This window comes from Lissotriton vulgaris, chromosome 4_1 (genome assembly GCF_964263255.1).
Source record: "Lissotriton vulgaris chromosome 4_1, aLisVul1.2, whole genome shotgun sequence".
NCBI lineage: Eukaryota > Metazoa > Chordata > Amphibia > Caudata > Salamandridae > Lissotriton > Lissotriton vulgaris.
This window is the reverse complement of record NC_141691.1, coordinates 229,914,456-229,932,091: the sequence shown is the minus strand read 5'-3', so window position 1 is coordinate 229,932,091 and position 17,636 is coordinate 229,914,456. Positions and strand designations below refer to the sequence as shown.

At 49.2% G+C, this 17,636-nt stretch overlaps 1 protein-coding gene across 1 annotated transcript in view; it reads right to left on the bottom strand.

The window, feature by feature from the left end:
- FAM199X (family with sequence similarity 199, X-linked) overlaps nucleotides 1-17,636 on the bottom strand; it is a 113,476-nt gene that overhangs the window by 39,551 nt on the left and 56,289 nt on the right. The window contains exons 2-3 of the mRNA XM_086918572.1: nucleotides 8,025-8,244; nucleotides 5,968-6,117 (exon numbers count right to left, since the gene is read on the bottom strand). Of these exons, the coding sequence (XP_086774698.1) occupies nucleotides 5,968-6,117; nucleotides 8,025-8,244 (370 nt within the window). The remainder of the gene's footprint in view (nucleotides 1-5,967; nucleotides 6,118-8,024; nucleotides 8,245-17,636) is intronic.

The window sequence follows — 17,636 nt, the reverse complement described above, 5'->3', positions numbered from 1 at the left end:
TATGCTAGTGGGGCTGTTATTCTTGTTAAAAGATCGCTCGCCTTTCAAGAACTGGGATCTGTGGAGGATCCTGAGGGGCGCTATGTGCTGTTATGGGGGCGGCTTGGGCAGATCACTGTGCTGTTTGTCAATTGCTATGCTCCTAATATTGATACACCAGCTTTCTTCCTTACCCTGTGGGGCCATGTGCTTGCTGTCGATGCCTCTCATATTGTGTGTGTGGGGGGGGGGGGGGGGGGGGGGGGGGGAATTTCACTTTTGCATTTCAAGCTCAGATGGATAGGTCGGACGGATGCCCTCAGTACAATGTGCAAGCTAGGGATGTTTTGCGGGGTATTGTGGAGGAAGCTGGATTGATTGACAGCTGGAGGTATTCTCACCCTGCTACTAGGGAGGGCACACATTACACTGCGCATGCACGCTCATGGGCGAGGCTGGACTATGTCTTTCTCTCCAGGGGGCTGGTAGCTGGTCTGCGGGAGGTGGTACATCTAGCTCGGACATACTCAGATCACTGCCCGGTGAGGGTTGTGCTTTCTGTGCCCGGGCTGCACAGGCCGTGCCCACCTTGGCGCCTTTTCCTGACTGCCTTGCTTGACCCTGTGTTTAAAGCGGAACTTGGCGAGGAGGTGGAAGCGTTCTTCCCGAGGAACAAAGGCACTGTTGATAGTGTCGAGGTTATATGGGAGGCTTTTAAGGTTACGATCCGAGGTGTCACTATATCCAAGAGTTGTGGGATGCTTAAATTGATTGTTCGAACTCTCGAGGGCTTGGAGGGGGATTTACGATACTTGGAGCGCAGATTGCAGGCTGGTTCTGATCCCGATCTATTGGGCCAGTTCCGCACCAAGCTCTCCGAATATGAGAAAGAGGCTGCCAGGGAGGCTAAACATAGGGGGAAGTACTGGACGGCGAGGAGGTACTGTGAAGGGGAGAGGCCGGGGAAGGTCCTTGCTGCGCTTACTAGGCATCAAAGGTATGGTTCGGACGTGCTGGAATTGGTTTTGCCGGATGGCACTCGCTGTCGGGACACTGCGGAGATTCAGCGTACATTTATTCACCATTACACCCAACTGTACACAACACAGCAGTCAGGGGAGACACGATATGGCGGATTCCTGGATGATTTGGCGCTCTGTTGGTTGTCGGACGATCGGGCGTTCTTGGGTAGACCTCTGGAGGTGGAAGAGATCAGGAATGCCATCATGTCTCTGAATAAAGGAAAGGCCACTGGCTTGGACGGCCTTCCTGCTGAATTCTATAAATGTTATGTGGACATTATGGCCCCCGTTCTCCGCGAGGTTTTTGAGGAGTCCCTGGAGGAGGGACGACTGCCGTGCTCCATGAGAGAAGTCGCTATTACTTCGTTGCTCAAGCCGGGTAAGGATCCCCTGGACGTGGGTTCCTATAGGCCCCTCTCATTACTTAATTGTGATGTCAAAATACTCGCAAAGGTTTTGGCGGTGAGATTGTCTGAGCTCATGCCTGTTACTGTCTTGCCCGACCAGTCGGGGTTTGTGCCTGGTCGCGCTACTTCCCACAATCTTCGGACTTTGTTTTCCCTTATCCCGACCATTGCTCCTGAGCTCCCGGTCGCCGCCATCTTCCTAGAGCCATTAAGGCGTTTGATTCAGTGGAGTGGGGTTACCTTATTGATGTCCTATGCCGGATGGGGTTTCCTCGGATCTTTATATCTTGGGTCAAGCTCTTATATACCGACCCGGTGGCGAGAGTGGTGGTGAATGGTGTGTTCTCCCCCCAATTTCCTCTTACTAGGGGAACCCGACAGGGGTGTCCCCTTTCGCCCCTCCTATTTGCCATTGCCATAGAGCCCTTAGCCTGCAGGATTCGCCAGCGACACCAGCAGAGCGCTTTGAATTGTTTTCAACGCCAGGTCGGGATCTCTTTATATGCGGATGATGTCACGCTCTATGTGAAGGATCCACAGAACAACCTTAATGCACTATTGCGTGAGCTGGTCGCTTTCGGGGGTGTCTCCGGGATACACATCAACTGGCAGAAATCCCAACTCTTCCCGCTCACTGCGGCGGTTCGTAGATTTCCTCTTTATTTCCCTTTGGAGTGGTGCGATTCAGAGCTGCGGTACCTCGGTATTGTTGTGTCATTGGACAGGGGGGAGACTGTCAGGCTTAATTATGGCGTAGCGATTACCAAGCTGGCGGATGACGTCACTAGATGGATGTCGTTGCCTCTTTCCATGGCTGGTCGGGCGTCCCTTATCAAAATGGTGGTCCTGCCCCGGTTTCTATACCTTTTTCAAAATATTCCGTATCACCCTGGGGCTTACTTTTTTCGTAGGCTCCGTTCTGAGCTCATTCGTTTGTTTTGGGGGGGCAAACAGCCACGTGTGGCCTGGACTACCCTTACGTTACCCTATTCTGATGGGGGGCTTTGATGTCCCTGATTTTGAGCTTTACTACCTTAGCGCTCAAACGCACTATGCTTACCATTGGATGCGCCCCACGCCGTTTATGCCACAAGTTGCGGCTGAACATTGGGTTGCCCATCCGCTCCCACTGGAGGGATTGGTGCTGGGCAATGTGTCTGATGTGGACACGCATCAAACGACGGTGACATGCACAGTAGACGCTTGGAAACGGGTGGCGCGTTTGTTGGGGGTTTCCTTTCTCTACTCGCCGGCACTGCCTCTAGCCTATCACCCTGATCTATCTCTGTTGCAGGAAACGGGGTTTCAGCGTCTTTGTAAGCGGCTTGGAATCCTTACGTGGGGTGGCGTTTTTCATGAGGGTGCTTTTCGTACCCAGGCTCAGTTTTTTGGAACTGCTGACTGTTCCCCTTTGGAGCGGTTTTATTATGTGCGTCTGAGACAGGGCTTACGTGCCGTGTTGCCGGATTTCCCTTCGGAACCGGAGGTGACCCTCCCTCTCCATGTGCTCCTGGTCTCAGATGGTCGTCATTTAGTTTCGAAGTTGTATGGTGCCATTCGGCGGCAAAGTTCTGTCCCGACCAGTCGGGTACGGGAGCAGTGGGTTGCTGAGTTGGGCGTCCCTATTACTGACGAGCAATAGACGTACTGCTGTGGTCTTACTGCCAATGTCTCCTCCAGTTGCCGTCTGAAAATCATACATTACAAATTCGTCCAAAGGTTTTATTACACCCCGGCGAGGAAACTTCGGTTTCATTTAGCGGACGATGACAGATGTGCTAGGTGCCGAGCAGAGGGTGCCGACTTTCTGCATTTGGCGTGGGAATGTGCAGGGGTTCTGGAGTATTGGGTTCAGGTCCATGCGGCCCTTCAGATTATGACTGAGGATGGAGTGGTGTTCGACCCCTTAGTGATGCTGCTGGGTTATTCCAGGGACGTGCCTGCCCTCCACCGTAGATTTGCTGACGTGGCCTTGTTGTTAGCCAAACGTAGAGTGACCTGTTGGGGTCGTGGCAGGGTGCCACGGTTCAAGGATTGGCTACGTGATCTCATTTATTGTCAGGACCAATATAATGTCTACGCGGAGCTGATGCCCGTGAGGTGTAGGCCCAAGGATTTTTGGAGCCAGTTACAGGTGTACCTCCTCACTAGAGCTGTGCAGGACTCTGAATCTGAAAGTGAGGACCGGGTTGGGGTTGGTTAACACCGGCGTAGAGTTTGAGATATTGTATTGCATTTGCTGGTCCTCTGGCGTTGGGTGGGGGGTGGATTATCTCCTTCTCCTGCTGAGTTGAGGGGTTTGTATTCCCTTCTGTGACACTCCTGTGACCGCGTTGGTGGTCCAATGCCTGTCTGCTTTCTGTTGGCGAACAAGGGGGGGCCTGTATGGACTATATCGTGCGTGGAGGGTGCTGTTCACTGCTGGTACGGTGGGACTCTCCCTTTCATTTGGATTTTTGTACTGACAGCTTCTGCCCATGCCATTGTATGCCATTCTGTTAGTATGTACTATGTGATGCCCATTTGTGAGCGATACTTGCCTTTATCCGTTACTGACTGCACTGATTTATATGTCAACCTGTATTCCGGACTCCTTGATTGAATCGCTTTTTTGTATTGTCCATGTACGACTGTATGTATCATGATTGCACTGCCTTTTCTCTGGCTTATCTCCAAATAAAGGTTTAAAAAAAAAAAAAGGAATAAGGATGAATATCACACAACAGTCCACAAAGTGGGACACAAGCCTGTACCCTTCTTAACACATGTGCAACATACAATAGATAACAAAACTGAAACAAAAGGGCTTATAGGCAAAAGCTTAAGGTTCGTTGCACCAATAATTACAAAATGTCAAGGTTCAACAAAACACAACGAGCACCTTTACATTTGAAGTACATATAAGATTTGGAATGTATAAGGTGTTTAAAAATGTCGACTGCGTTTCGATCCGTTACCACGTTACACAGATCGTCATCAGGACAGATATTATGCTTAACAATTTGAAGCCTCGGATGCCGACAAGGGAAAAACGGAAGGTAGGCGAAGAATTGAAGTGCAGTACGAGTAGTATCCGCGATGATGGTTCAACGAACTCCAAGGTACTGAGTATGCAGGATGTTACCTAATAGGTATTAGGGTTGGCGTCAGCAATTCACAGGGAGGAGGTTCAAAACTATCACAGATCCGTTTTAGTCGGACGTATGGGAGGTGGGCGACGGCATGGTAGCCGGGCTGGTGAAATGCAGCGGCACTATCGTGGGTTCTGAGGGACCAATTCTGCAGAACCCGCGATTGTGCCGCTGCATTTCCCCAGCCCGGCTACCATGCCATCGCCCAACTCCCATACGTCAGACTAAAACGGATCTGTGATCGTACAGTTTTGAACCTCCTCCCCGTGAATTGCTGATGCGACCCAAATACCTATTAGGTAACATCCTGCTTACTCCGTACCTTGGAGTTCGTTGTACCATTATCGCGGATACTACTCGTACCGCGCTTCAATTCTTAGCCTACCTTTCGTTTTTCCCTTGTCGGCATCTGAGGCTTCATATTGTTAGGCATAATATCTATGTCCTGATGATCCGTGTAACGTGGTAACGGATCAAAACGCTGTCAACATTTTTAAACACCTTATACATTCCAAATCTTATGTGTACTTCAAATGTAAAGGTGCTCGTTCTGTTTTGTTGAAACTTGACATTTTGTAATTATGGGGGCAACGAACCTTAAGCTTTTGCCTATAAGCCCTTTTGTTTCAGTTTTGTTATCTATTGTATGTTGCACATGTGTTACGTAGGGTACAGGCTTGTGCCCCACTTTGTGGACTGTTGTGTGATATTCATCCTTATTACTTGCAAGTAAATATCGGACCTCTGTCCGGCCGGACATGAAAAATCAATATAGTAAACAACGGAGTCTATATTTATGGTCTTGGATATCCCTCCTAAAAGGGACCACTGTTGTCTAAAAAGTACAATGCATTAAGGCCTATGAGGACATGACAGAGGAGGGTCGTCCTCTGGGCGAAAGGAAAACTCCACATTGCATTAGAGAAAGGGTACACAGTGGTATCTTCATCTACTATAGCCCACTGGGTGCAGTGGACTATGCAGGAAGCAGGTATTGATACTAAAAGGTTTGGAGCACAATCAGCGAAGGCTTTCTGCTTAGGAGCTTGCTTGCAGGACATAATGCAGGAGGCTGATTGGTCTACAGAGTCCACCTTTAAGAGATTTTACTGTAAGCTGATGCTGGAGGTGGCACAGCTAGTTGTGAGCAAACCTCAAACTAGCAATCCTTGCCTTTGGTATGTGATGACATTTTTGCTACAAGTCGTTATTGTGCACTAGATATATTTGCACAGCACTGTCTTTGGCACTTTGCTTTTTAGTCTCCGTTTTCACATGCTACACTAAAATCTGCAGAGTTTACAACCCTTTTTTCTATTCAATGACATTATCAGTGGGGATCCAACTCTTCTCTACATAAGTTAATTGGTGCTTATTAGCTTCTTGTGGGCAACACAAAGTTCAAGTAAATATTAAAACATGTTTTACCTGCTCGTCGTTTGACATTGCGCTCCACGGGAGCTCATCAAGATTTCTGTGCTTATTCTTCTTTTTTGAGGCGAGGCAGGGAGAGCTGGGGATACTTGGTATAACATCAGATAAAACATCACTTCCACTTGCGATATCACTGCCAGGCAACTTGTAGGGTGGTAAAAAGAAAATGTATTTGTATAGGAACAAATTATCACATAGGTCAATACATGCATATTCAAACCAGTATATGGATTGTTGCAAATTTGTCCCAGCCAACATCTGCTTTCAGTTCCATCACGGAGATGTGCCTTACATTTTAAACTGAACTACCTTCTGGTAGTCAGCATCCTGTTTTTCTTTTGATAATTTAATTCAATTCAATACTGCGAATTAGGTTTGAACTCCGAAATGAAAACCAATAAAATGGTCCCTCGACTAGGAGTTTAGTATACACGTTACACAAAAAGTTTTATCAGGCAGCAATGTGAATCTGTGCTACATCACCAATCAGTTTATGTTCATTATTAGCAAACTTGAGTTATTTGACAAAATTAAAAAGGTGGGCACTTTGTGTTCTACATTTAGATGTGGAACCTGCAAAATTAGAGCAACCACAACCAAACATAATTCCTATTTAACTGTCAAAGATCAAAAAATCTGCTTTGAAAAGAATGCAATACTTTTCAAATGATTTTCTGAAATCATAATTACCCCTTAAAGCAAAACTACAAACAATGAAATGTGTAAATTCCCAACCTAAAGGGAGAGCACCAGTTTAACTTTGAATAATGTGTTTCAAAATCATATATCCCACGTCAGTTGGAGCCAACTGAATGCAAAAGAAAACGGAGAGGGAACTTCAGGAGAATGTCTCCACCTCTCAAACAAAAACGTAACTTTACTACAAATGGCAGTGCAAATGTACTACAAGTCGAACACTAACCACCACTTTTAGACGGTTGAAGTATTTTGAAGTCTGTATTAAGCATTCCATTCTTAGTGCTAAAAACATAAAGCTAAAACTTGTAGTACTGATACTCTAGAAAAACTCTGGTACCATCACCAGAGAACTCCCTTACCTTTAAATCTGGCAATTTCCCTGGAAGCACTGCAATACAGACTGAACCTCAGCAGTCACATCAAGGCAGCATTGCCCTACTTTCCTGGCGAGGAGGAAGGGACAGACAGTGCAGGAAAGAGGCGATGCCCTTTCCAATAACCCACCTCCCTAGAAGGAAACCAAATGATATATACTTTCTAAAAAAGAGCTACTTTTTGACTATTTTGTGCATGGGAATAAAAGCTCCCTTGTAGAGTGCTTTTTTAATGAGTAAAATCAGCAAAATATAGCTACATTTTTGCTATTTTCTAGGTTCCTTCCAGGGGAATCTACAAACAATGGGCACATTGGCACATTTAAAATCCCCCAATATGTGGGGAAAATGATACAAATTTAGCCTGGACACCATTTCTGGAAGAATGTTATGAAGGCCAAAGCGTGGTGTGCCACTAACTTTTAAAAAGGGCACATAATCTAATGGGTTAAGCCAACACACGTAGTTCAGCACTTTGTAAATGTTTTAAAGGGATAGATTAGAAGATCCAAATTGCCAGTCATCTCTCAGTAATATTTACAACATATTGCTCTCATTATATATAATGCTAGTAGAGAAAATTACATCTGTCAAAATATGGAGCTAAATCTGGTGCCAAAACTACTTGACTCAATTTTATGCAGCAGTCATCGAAATGTAGTTCCTGGGTGCTAAAAGCATATTGGACATACAAGCTCAAAATATGTTTGCTAATTGCTCCATTATGTGCAATTCTCGTGATATCTAAAGCATTAAACCCTAGTGAGTAGCTGCTAATATGTGCCTCTTACGCTGCTGCTACTAATAAAAATGAGCACAAAAACATTTGTGCCCGATTAAATGCTTTTGATGACCTTTGATCCACCTCAAAGATTTTTTTTATTGGTTTCAAGAATAGGGGTAGCAGTTATACATTCTGCAAAACCTGCCTGGGCCCTAAGCCAGGCTTGCACATGACAAAAGAAGAGCAAATCACACCTGCCACTCAAATTCACTGTCCGACCAATCCCAGTAGGTGCTAATGGATGAAGAAACATCGCTGCAGACACTGCCCTCTGGGAAGAGATCAAAAGACGTGAACTCTTGATCATCTAGCAGAGAGTAGCAGTCATCCTGGTCCCCAACTGAAACCGATGAAAACAATTCTTCACTGCACTCTGAACTGGCAACGCTGGTCCCACAAGACGTCAGGTTCCATCTGTAACGTAAACAAGAACATGCAATTATGCACCAAAAAACATATGTAAAACACAATAAAAAACAAGCATTTGCAATGCAATAGGTCTCGCATTATGAAACGTTGAGCTAATGGTCTTGTAAATGACAATTTTTTTTATTTATGTTTGGTTTTTGAGCGATGCTGCGGAGGTGCCGAGCGATGCTGCGGTGGTGCCGAGCGATGCTGCGGTGGTGCCGAGCGATGCTGCGGTGGTGCCGAGCGATGCTGCGGTGGTGCCGAGCGATGCTGCGGTTGCGCCGAGCGATGCTGCGGTTGCGCCGAGCGATAATGTGGTGGTGCTGCGGTTGCGCCGAGCGATAATGTGGTGGTGTTGTGGTGGTGCCGAGTGATGTGGTGGTGTTGTGGTGGTGCCGAGTGATGTGGTGGTGCTGGGGTGGTGCCGAGTGGTGTGTGTGTGGTGCCGAGTGGTGTGTGTGTGGTGCCGAGTGGTGTGTGTGTGGTGCCGAGTGGTGTGTGTGTGGTGCCGAGTGGTGTGTGTGTGGTGCCGAGTGGTGTGTGTGTGGTGCCGAGTGGTGTGTGTGTGGTGCCGAGTGGTGTGTGTGTGGTGCCGAGTGGTGTGTGTGTGGTGCCGAGTGGTGTGTGTGGTGCCGAGTGGTGCTGTGGCGGCGCAGAGTGGTGCTGTGGCGGCGCAGAGTGGTGCTGTGGCGGCGCAGAGTGGTGCTGTGGCGGCGCAGAGTGGTGCTGTGGCGGCGCAGAGTGGTGCTGTGGCGGCGCAGAGTGGTGCTGTGGCGGCGCAGAGTGGTGCTGTGGCGGCGCAGAGTGGTGCTGTGGCGGCGCAGAGTGGTGCTGTGGCGGCGCAGAGTGGTGCTGTGGCGGCGCAGAGTGGTACTGTGGCGGCGCAGAGTGGTGCTGTGGCGGCGCAGAGTGGTGCTGTGGCGGCGCAGAGTGGTGCTGTGGCGGCGCAGAGTGGTGCTGTGGCGGCGCAGAGTGGTGCTGTGGCGGCGCAGAGTGGTGCTGTGGCGGCGCAGAGTGGTGCTGTGGCGGCGCAGAGTGGTGCTGGGGCGGCGCAGAGTGGTGCTGGGGCGGCGCCGAGTGGTGCTGTGGCGGCGCCGAGTGGTGCTGTGGCGGCGCCGAGTGGTGCTGTGGCGGCGCCGAGTGGTGCTGTGGCGGCGCCGAGTGGTGCTGTGGCGGCGCCGAGTGGTGCTGTGGCGGCGCCGAGTGGTGCTGTGGCGGCGCCGAGTGGTTCTGTGGTGCCGAGTGGTGCTGCCGAGTGGTGCTGTGGTGGCGCCGAGTGGTGCCGAGTGATAATCTGGTGGTGCCGAGTGATAATCTGGTGGTGCCGAGTGGTGCGGTGGTGGTGCCGAGTGGTGCGGTGGTGGTGCTGTGGTGGTGCCGAGTGGTGCTGTGGTGGTGCCGAGTGGTGCTGTGGTGGTGCCGAGTGGTGGCGCCGAGTGATAATCTGGTGGTGCCGAGTGATAATCTGGTGGTGCCGAGTGATAATCTGGTGGTGCCGAGTGATAATCTGGTGGTGCCGAGTGATAATCTGGTGGTGCCGAGTGAGAATCTGGTGGTGCCGAGTGATAATCTGGTGGTGCCGAGTGGTGCGGTGGTGGTGCCGAGTGGTGCGGTGGTGGTGCGGTGGTGGTGCCGAGTGGTGCGGTGGTGGTGCTGTGGTGGTTGCGCCGAGCGATGCTGCGGTTGCGCCGAGCGATGCTGCGGTTGCGCCGAGCGATGCTGCGGTTGCGCCGAGCGATGCTGCGGTTGCGCCGAGCGGTGCTGCGGTGGTGCCGAGTGGTGCTGAGTGATAATGTAGTGGTGCTGCTGAGTGATAATGTAGTGGTGCTGCTGAGTGATAATGTAGTGGTGCTGCTGAGTGATAATGTGGTGGTGCTGCTGAGTGATAATGTGGTGGTGCTGCTGAGTGATAATGTGGTGGTGCTGAGTGATAATGTGGTGGTGCTGAGTGATAATGTGGTGGTGCTGAGTGATAATGTGGTGGTGCTGGGGTTGCGCTGAGTGATGCTGTGGTTGTGCTGAGTGATGCTGTGGTTGCGCTGAGTGATGCTGTGGTTGCGCTGAGTGATGCTGTGGTTGCGCTGAGTGATGCTGTGGTTGCGCTGAGTGATGCTGTGGTTGCGCTGAGTGATGCTGTGGTTGCGCTGAGTGATGCCGAGTGATGCCGAGTGATGCCGAGTGATGCCGTGGTGGTGCCGAGTGGTGCCGTGGTGGTGCCGAGTGGTGCCGTGGTGGTGCCGAGTGGTGCTGTGGTGGTGCCGAGTGGTGCTGTGGTGGTGCCGAGTGGTGCTGTGGTGGTGCCGAGTGGTGCTGTGGTGGTGCCGAGTGGTGCTGTGGTGGTGCCGAGTGGTGCTGTGGTGGTGCCGAGTGGTGCTGTGGTGGTGCCGAGTGGTGCTGTGGTGGTGCCGAGTGGTGCTGTGGTGGTGCAGAGTGATAATGTGGTGGTGCAGAGTGATAATGTGGTAGTGCAGAGTGGTGCCGAGTGATAATGTGGTGGTGCAGAGTGATAATGTGGTGGTGCAGAGTGATAATGTGGTGGTGCAGAGTGATAATGTGGTGGTGCAGAGTGATAATGTGGTGGTGCAGAGTGATAATGTGGTGGTGCAGAGTGATAATGTGGTGGTGCAGAGTGATAATGTGGTGGTGCAGAGTGATAATGTGGTGGTGCCGAGTGATAATGTGGTGGTGCCGAGTGATAATGTGGTGGTGCCGAGTGATAATGTGGTGGTGCCGAGTGATAATGTGGTGGTGCCGAGTGATAATGTGGTGGTGCCGAGTGATAATGTGGTGGTGCCGAGTGATAATGTGGTGGTGCTGAGTGATGATGTGGTGGTGCTGAGTGATAATGTGGTGGTGCTGAGTGATAATGTGGTGGTGCTGAGTGATAATGTGGTGGTGCTGAGTGATAATGTGGTGGTGCTGAGTGATGCTAGGGTGGCGCTGAGTGATGATGTGGTGATTCAGAGGGCAGAAGGGCACAAAAACAAGGGAAACTAGGGAGCTTAGTTGTACCTTTAGAAAGGAAGCGAGGTCCTATAAGAGACCTAACTAGTACAAGAGGACTTGTATTTCCTGAAGATAGAAGCCTATTACCGGAGAGGACGATAGCAATGACAATGAAGTTGATACCTTGATCTAAGGTTAGTAAAGAGTCACAATTGTTATCAAATCGAACGCATGATGTCTGAAGAGGAAGAAGGCGGAAAACAAATATTCTAATTATCGTGCCAAAACGATTAATAATACGTCAGAACAACAAGGTGTAATAAGAGATTAATATGAAAATAATAAATAATTCTACGATAACAATGGGCGTGCTGGAGGCGGCATTCCGCTTGCGAGTGATGTCAAGGGGGTAGACATGAGCAAGGTGGCAGTTGCAAGGTAAAGGTAGCGAAACTGACCATAGCAAATGATGGTTCGATAAGATAGGCATCCCCGAGTGGGATGCGTGGAAAATCTATGCGTTCTGAATGAGCGGCGTGCAGTAGCTCAATCGGCTGCATTTACGTAAACTCTGGGCCGGAAGGCAAATGCCAGTAACAGACGGTTGCCGTAAACTGACATGACAGGGTCACGGTAAAGACCCTATCGGCATGAGTCAGCTGATACAACTGATTTAGCCTAGTAGATCCAGTATGGTTAAAATAAAGACCAATTACTGGGGTCAAAAATAACAGACTATGTCGAGGGGGAAAAAGAATATGGATGTTCAAAAAATATTTAGATATATTCTACGAGCTCATGGCAGGAAATGGGTCATGACCTGGGCCACATGGGGAGCTCCCAGACAGGATCTGGATGAGCAAGAGGGCAGTGCATGTCACGGATACACTCAAACAAAACTCAAATGTAAATACCTGAAGGACGATACACCAAAATGCGAAAGCCTTCACGTATGGCGACAGGAAGCCTATTCAATAGTGTGTAGAGTCTAGTATAACACAGTAATATGGATCTTAATTGTACAATTACTGCAGCTGTAAATGGCAGAGTAAATCGAGGGCCAAAAAGGAACGAAGAATAAAATTTGGGTGCCAAAAAGCAACGAAGAATAAAATTTGGGTGAAACGTTATAACAAGCATTGGCGCCGCGCGGCTGTAAATGTGACGCCGCGCGGCAATAAAAAAAAAACAAGTCGGATGGGGTGGGGGGCGGGGGAGAAGGGGAGTGAGTGAGTGGGAGGGAAGCGCTGGCTCTCGGCATTGCGTGGGCGGGGGGAGCATTCCTTTGAAGTGTGAAGCAGGCAGGCGGCTCGGGAAGCAAATGGAAAGCACGTGCACGGACACACATGCACTCGGCGCAATCCGCCTGGTTTAGCTTTCCTGGTTTCAACTCAATAGTCTCGACATATGCAATGCGCAAGCGCATTGGCAGAGGTCGAGACCTAAAAACGTACCCTTTCACTTTGTTATTTAATTAAACAATTGATGTCTTGGCTCTTTTCTACTAAGAAATTTTATTATCCATAAAATAAATACTTGTCCAAGGATATTCTCAGATATTGAATGTACCAATGGGCTGGGGAGAGTTGTATATCCTGAGCAGGCATGTGCATCACTTCTGATGAAAGAAACAAATAGAACTTTGTTGGCAAACAAGCCAACGTCTATATAGAATAAATTAAGATGGGATATGAAAAACATTTCTTCTGTTGCAAAGTTCTTAGTTTTAAAAAAGCCCTCGGGCGTGGCCAAGATGGTGGGCGAGTGAGACTTCTGTCTTTCGTCTCCTCGGCCCCACCACCCACCAAAGCCGTAATCGCTGCTGAATTCACTCAGTATAGCTCCAGCTGGGTGTGCTGAGCGCCTTAGGCCGAGCAGGGAATAACGTGACCCACTGTTGCCTCTCGAAGCCAGAGAGTCAGTCATCGGCGCAGCCAGCAGGCAGTAGCAGCCTAGTCAGCCACATATGCAGAGGTAGCCTCCCCTGGCAACAAAGTCACTGAAAGGAGTCCCGGAGCCCTGAGAGGCCCCCGGCTTTGTCGGAGAACGCGTCCTCATTACCGTCAGCTACCCAGGGGACCGGTGACCACAAAGACCAGTCTGTCTGTAGGGGAGCCCCCAGAGGGGCGGAACAGACACATTTTAGGGTCCCGGGGAAGCTGGGATCTGGTGGACCTGAGCGCAGATGCCACGCAGCCCTTTCAAAACAGAGGGCACTGATCTAAGGGGAATGTCCCGGAGCTCTTCCACTTTGTGCCTGATAACTCCACGTAAAAATAGACCGGGTGCACAGAGATGGCCCCTACACGCCGGCTTGGGTCTGGCAGTGGACATTCTGGTCTGCTTGCAGGACTTCCGGTTGAAGGAGGACATTCCACGGAAGGCACGCAACCATCCGCTTACTGTCTACCAGGACTTGGCAGAATTCACCTTACAGACCAGCGACCTCCCATCTCGGTCAAATGGGGGTCCCCGATGCCTGGGGATATCCCTTTGGATTGATCTATCGTTTGGAAGGAAGGCTACACAAACTCTGCTACCTCGAAGACAAGTGCAAGATACTAGGCATCGACCAGACACCTACTGATTCTGGCCCCCGATACTCTCCAACACGCCAGGCACCCAAGCTGGCACACCTACGGGCCAGGGAGCCGGATCAAGACACTATCGCAAAGTGCCAGCAGGCCGCCATCGACTCCATCCCTGGCACTACCAGACATCTCTTAACGTACAAGGGTGAATGCACATGTATTTGGCGGTGTTGGCGGGCAGGCAGTGGGTTTGGGAGGATTGGCCACAATACTACCCCACACTGTATTCTTGGACAGTAGACTGCAAGTTGTCACTTTTCGTCTTAATGCTTTTATGCTTTTGTTGGGGTAACACAATTAGGGGTGGGCTGGTTTGTTGTTTGGATGCACTCACGCTCAACATTTACACAGTACTTCACATACACACAAGTGATATGAACCAGAGTTATCGTGGAGAGCTTCGAAGGCAATTTGCCCCATAAGACCGAGATTGCTTAGTCTTCAACAAGCCCCCTGAATGACTCGCTCGCTTACAGCCTTCACCCTAAATGATAAGGGCCTCAACAGCCCGATCAAACGCAGAGCAGTCTTGTCCTACGTGGAGAGCACTGGGGCAGACGTATGCTTGCTCCAAGAGACTCACCTCCTCTTGCAGGACTAACAGACGTAGATCCAGCTCCTTCCCACACGCACTAAACCAGCGGGAGCAGCACTCTTATTCTCACACACCTTCCAAGGAACTAAGGCAGCTGGAGGTGAAAGGCCGCCTCCTCACATTCCACATTGCCCTCAGACATTGGTCCCTAGTAGTTGCATCCATCTATGCCCGAACGAGGGACAAGAAACACTCATACAAGCAGCACTCACAGAGGTCTTCTCCTCCCACGACTGATCCAATCTGATGGTGGGGGATTGTAATGTAGTACTAGACAATGTCCTCGACAGGTCCACATCCAGAAATGGGCAGACAGGAACACTCTAAGAAGGGATACTGGGAGCTCAGAGAAATGGGCCTTCACGAAATCTGGAGAGAATTCCGCCCACAATCTCTGGAATATTCCTACCTCTCACACGCGCAAAAAACATATGCAAGGCTATATTCCTTTCTGGGTACAAAGGATATCCTCGGCCTCACTTCTGATGTTGATATACTCCTGGCAGCTCTATTAGAAGAATCCGCAGTCTCACTGTCGCTCAATTCTCAACCCACTCGTCCCACCAGTTGGTGGTGGTAATGGGACACCCTTCTCTCGCGTCCCAAATTAGTGAAGCAGATTGGGCAGGCCACCTGCACTTATTTGGAGCTGAATGACTTCCCCCTTCCCCGAGATATCCATGGCAACACTCTGGAGGCCTTAAAAGCAGTCATCAGCGGGGAATTAATCGCTATCTCAGCCACAGATCACTATCGACAAAGAAAAGAGACTCCCTGACGAAGCGAGAGAGTTAACTCGTGGGCACTCACCAACACACTGGGGAGCCAAGAATCTGGCGAGAATTGACCAGCACACTCACATAGCTAGCGAACATTGATCTAAATAAAGCAATTATTATTATTCAGAGGTGATTAGCGGAGCTTCATCTCTCTTCCAGACTGATGTTTAAACGACCCAGCGAGCTGATATCACATCGCCTACGCCCTTGAGCCAGTTCTGAGACCCCACGCACTCTGTTTAGTTTCCTCCGGATGCCCGCATGTGTTTGAACAGCGGGCAGACCTCCTCTCCCTCCCTATCTGCGACTCACAAAGGGGAGAGGCTGGGTTCATTGGAGCAGTCATTGGAGAATTTTTGGTTGCTTGAGCATACACGTTAACTGGTTTGCTATGTCTACCCGTCCGGGAAGACAGGTCTGGCTTTCCTTCGCTTCTGGTTTGTAACATATTATTGCAGTGCCCTTAGGGTGTCCTTTAATGCAGAGCGAAATCTTGTGCTCGAGTCATTTCTTGCAGAGAGAAGCCATTTTCTTTTAGCCATTACTTCCATATCAGGCACTTAAAATGGCCGAAGTGTTATAACCGTGTTAGTTAATACCAGATTGCAGGTTGAAGACTCCCCAATTGTGGTGGACATCTTGGAACGGCTAACACTATATCAGCAGCCATCTTCTAACAGCTCCCAACCAAGGCACAAACTGTTCTACATATGGAAGATTCCCAAAGTTGCCAGACATCTTGTAACAACTACCTCCATAACAGCAGCCAACTTGTAACGGTTCCCAACCAAAAGTGGCAGCCATCTTGTAAAGGCAAAATCTCATTTCATTAACTCCAAAACAGCATTCCACTCGGCAACAACCAACTGGGATTCAGCTCTCAACCCATTTGTGCTATGGTTGCTCCCTTCTTATCCAAAGGAATTTCACAGCATGGCTAGACCAAACATGATACCAGAAGGAAACTGCGCAGACTTCATTCAATACCCGCATAATCTATCACAAAATGCCTCTAAAACCTTCAAACACAATCTTCTCAGAAAAAAACCCTGACACCTAATTCCTAGACCCCTCCTTCAAATCCAAAAAAGGCATTATAATCAACCACCTCATTTTTCACAAGAAAAATAGCCAAATGGCGATCAACCTTCTTCACGTTACTAACCATCCAGGACCATAAAATATTCCCTACGGAACCAGGTTTACAACGACACCCACACAAAACCTCAGAGCTACATTGAATAGAACATCCTACAAAAATGGCACCATTCTCATTCAAGCCGCTAACAAAGACCTAGAACTATTCTACAAATTCTTCACCCTAAAAACCCACACCATCACCTCGACTAACGTCGCCCAGGACCTACCTACGCCCGCCACCCCTCATCTCATGAAGATCAGCGACCCCCTACATCACCCAGAACCGATGAAAAAAGCATCATCAACTCCCATCATCTCTGCGCACTAAAAAGGGATGTACGCTGTTACAACGCATGTTGTAACAACGCATGTCTTTACCACGCAAGTCTTACAACGCAAGTCGTTACAATGCAAGTCGTTACAACGACTTGCGTTGGAGGGCGTGGATTTAGGAATCTTATAATTTTATATTCCAACACCAGTCCCCGTAACAGTAGGGAAGGTGTTGGAATATAAAATTGCAAGATTCCTTATCCCACAGCGCCATCCAGCGCAAGTCGTAGTAACGACTTGCGTTGTAATAGCTGCGGGGTAAAGGCACTGCGGTGTAAAAACCGCATCGTAAACGATGTTCCCCACTAAAAAGCCACACCATCACCCCACCCAGTGTACCTCAGGACCTACCTACTCCCACCACCCCATCCTCATCCTCATCATCATCATCATCTTCCCCTGTGGTTCAACGACCCCCGCCTCCACCCAGGACCGGGGAAAGAAGCGTCAACAACTCAAACTCCTTTAACACGCACTGAATTGACAGCCTCATCTATATCTATCAGGAGAACCAACATCAATGCCCCTCCCTCATCACCCAACATCCTATCTCCCGGTCCCATCAGCAGGCACAACAAGACTCGCCCAAAACACAGTCGTACATAACCTTCTCGGAATTTACAAAACGTTATCCTAGAAATCAGAAACATCCTACAACTCGCTGAAAAATCACTTATAAATCTCCAAAATTCTCTAGTAACAGTCGACAAGGTGATAGTAACTATCCCCCTGCCTCTAACCAACCAACTCCAGCGCAGATGCAAACTCCCCAACAACATAACGGACCAGGAAATTCAAACACTACTACTGCTATATGAAACTCCTTCCTGCTCCACCACAAATAAAGAAGAATACACTATTTTCCCAGTCCCCATCAACCCAAGCAGAACATCCCACCCAATACACAGAGGTATTCTAGTCCCTCCAGACTACAACATCATTAGACTCAAAAAATAGGCAGCGGCTTAGCCTGTATAACTGATGTAACTTTGTAACCATGTTCTGAAACCA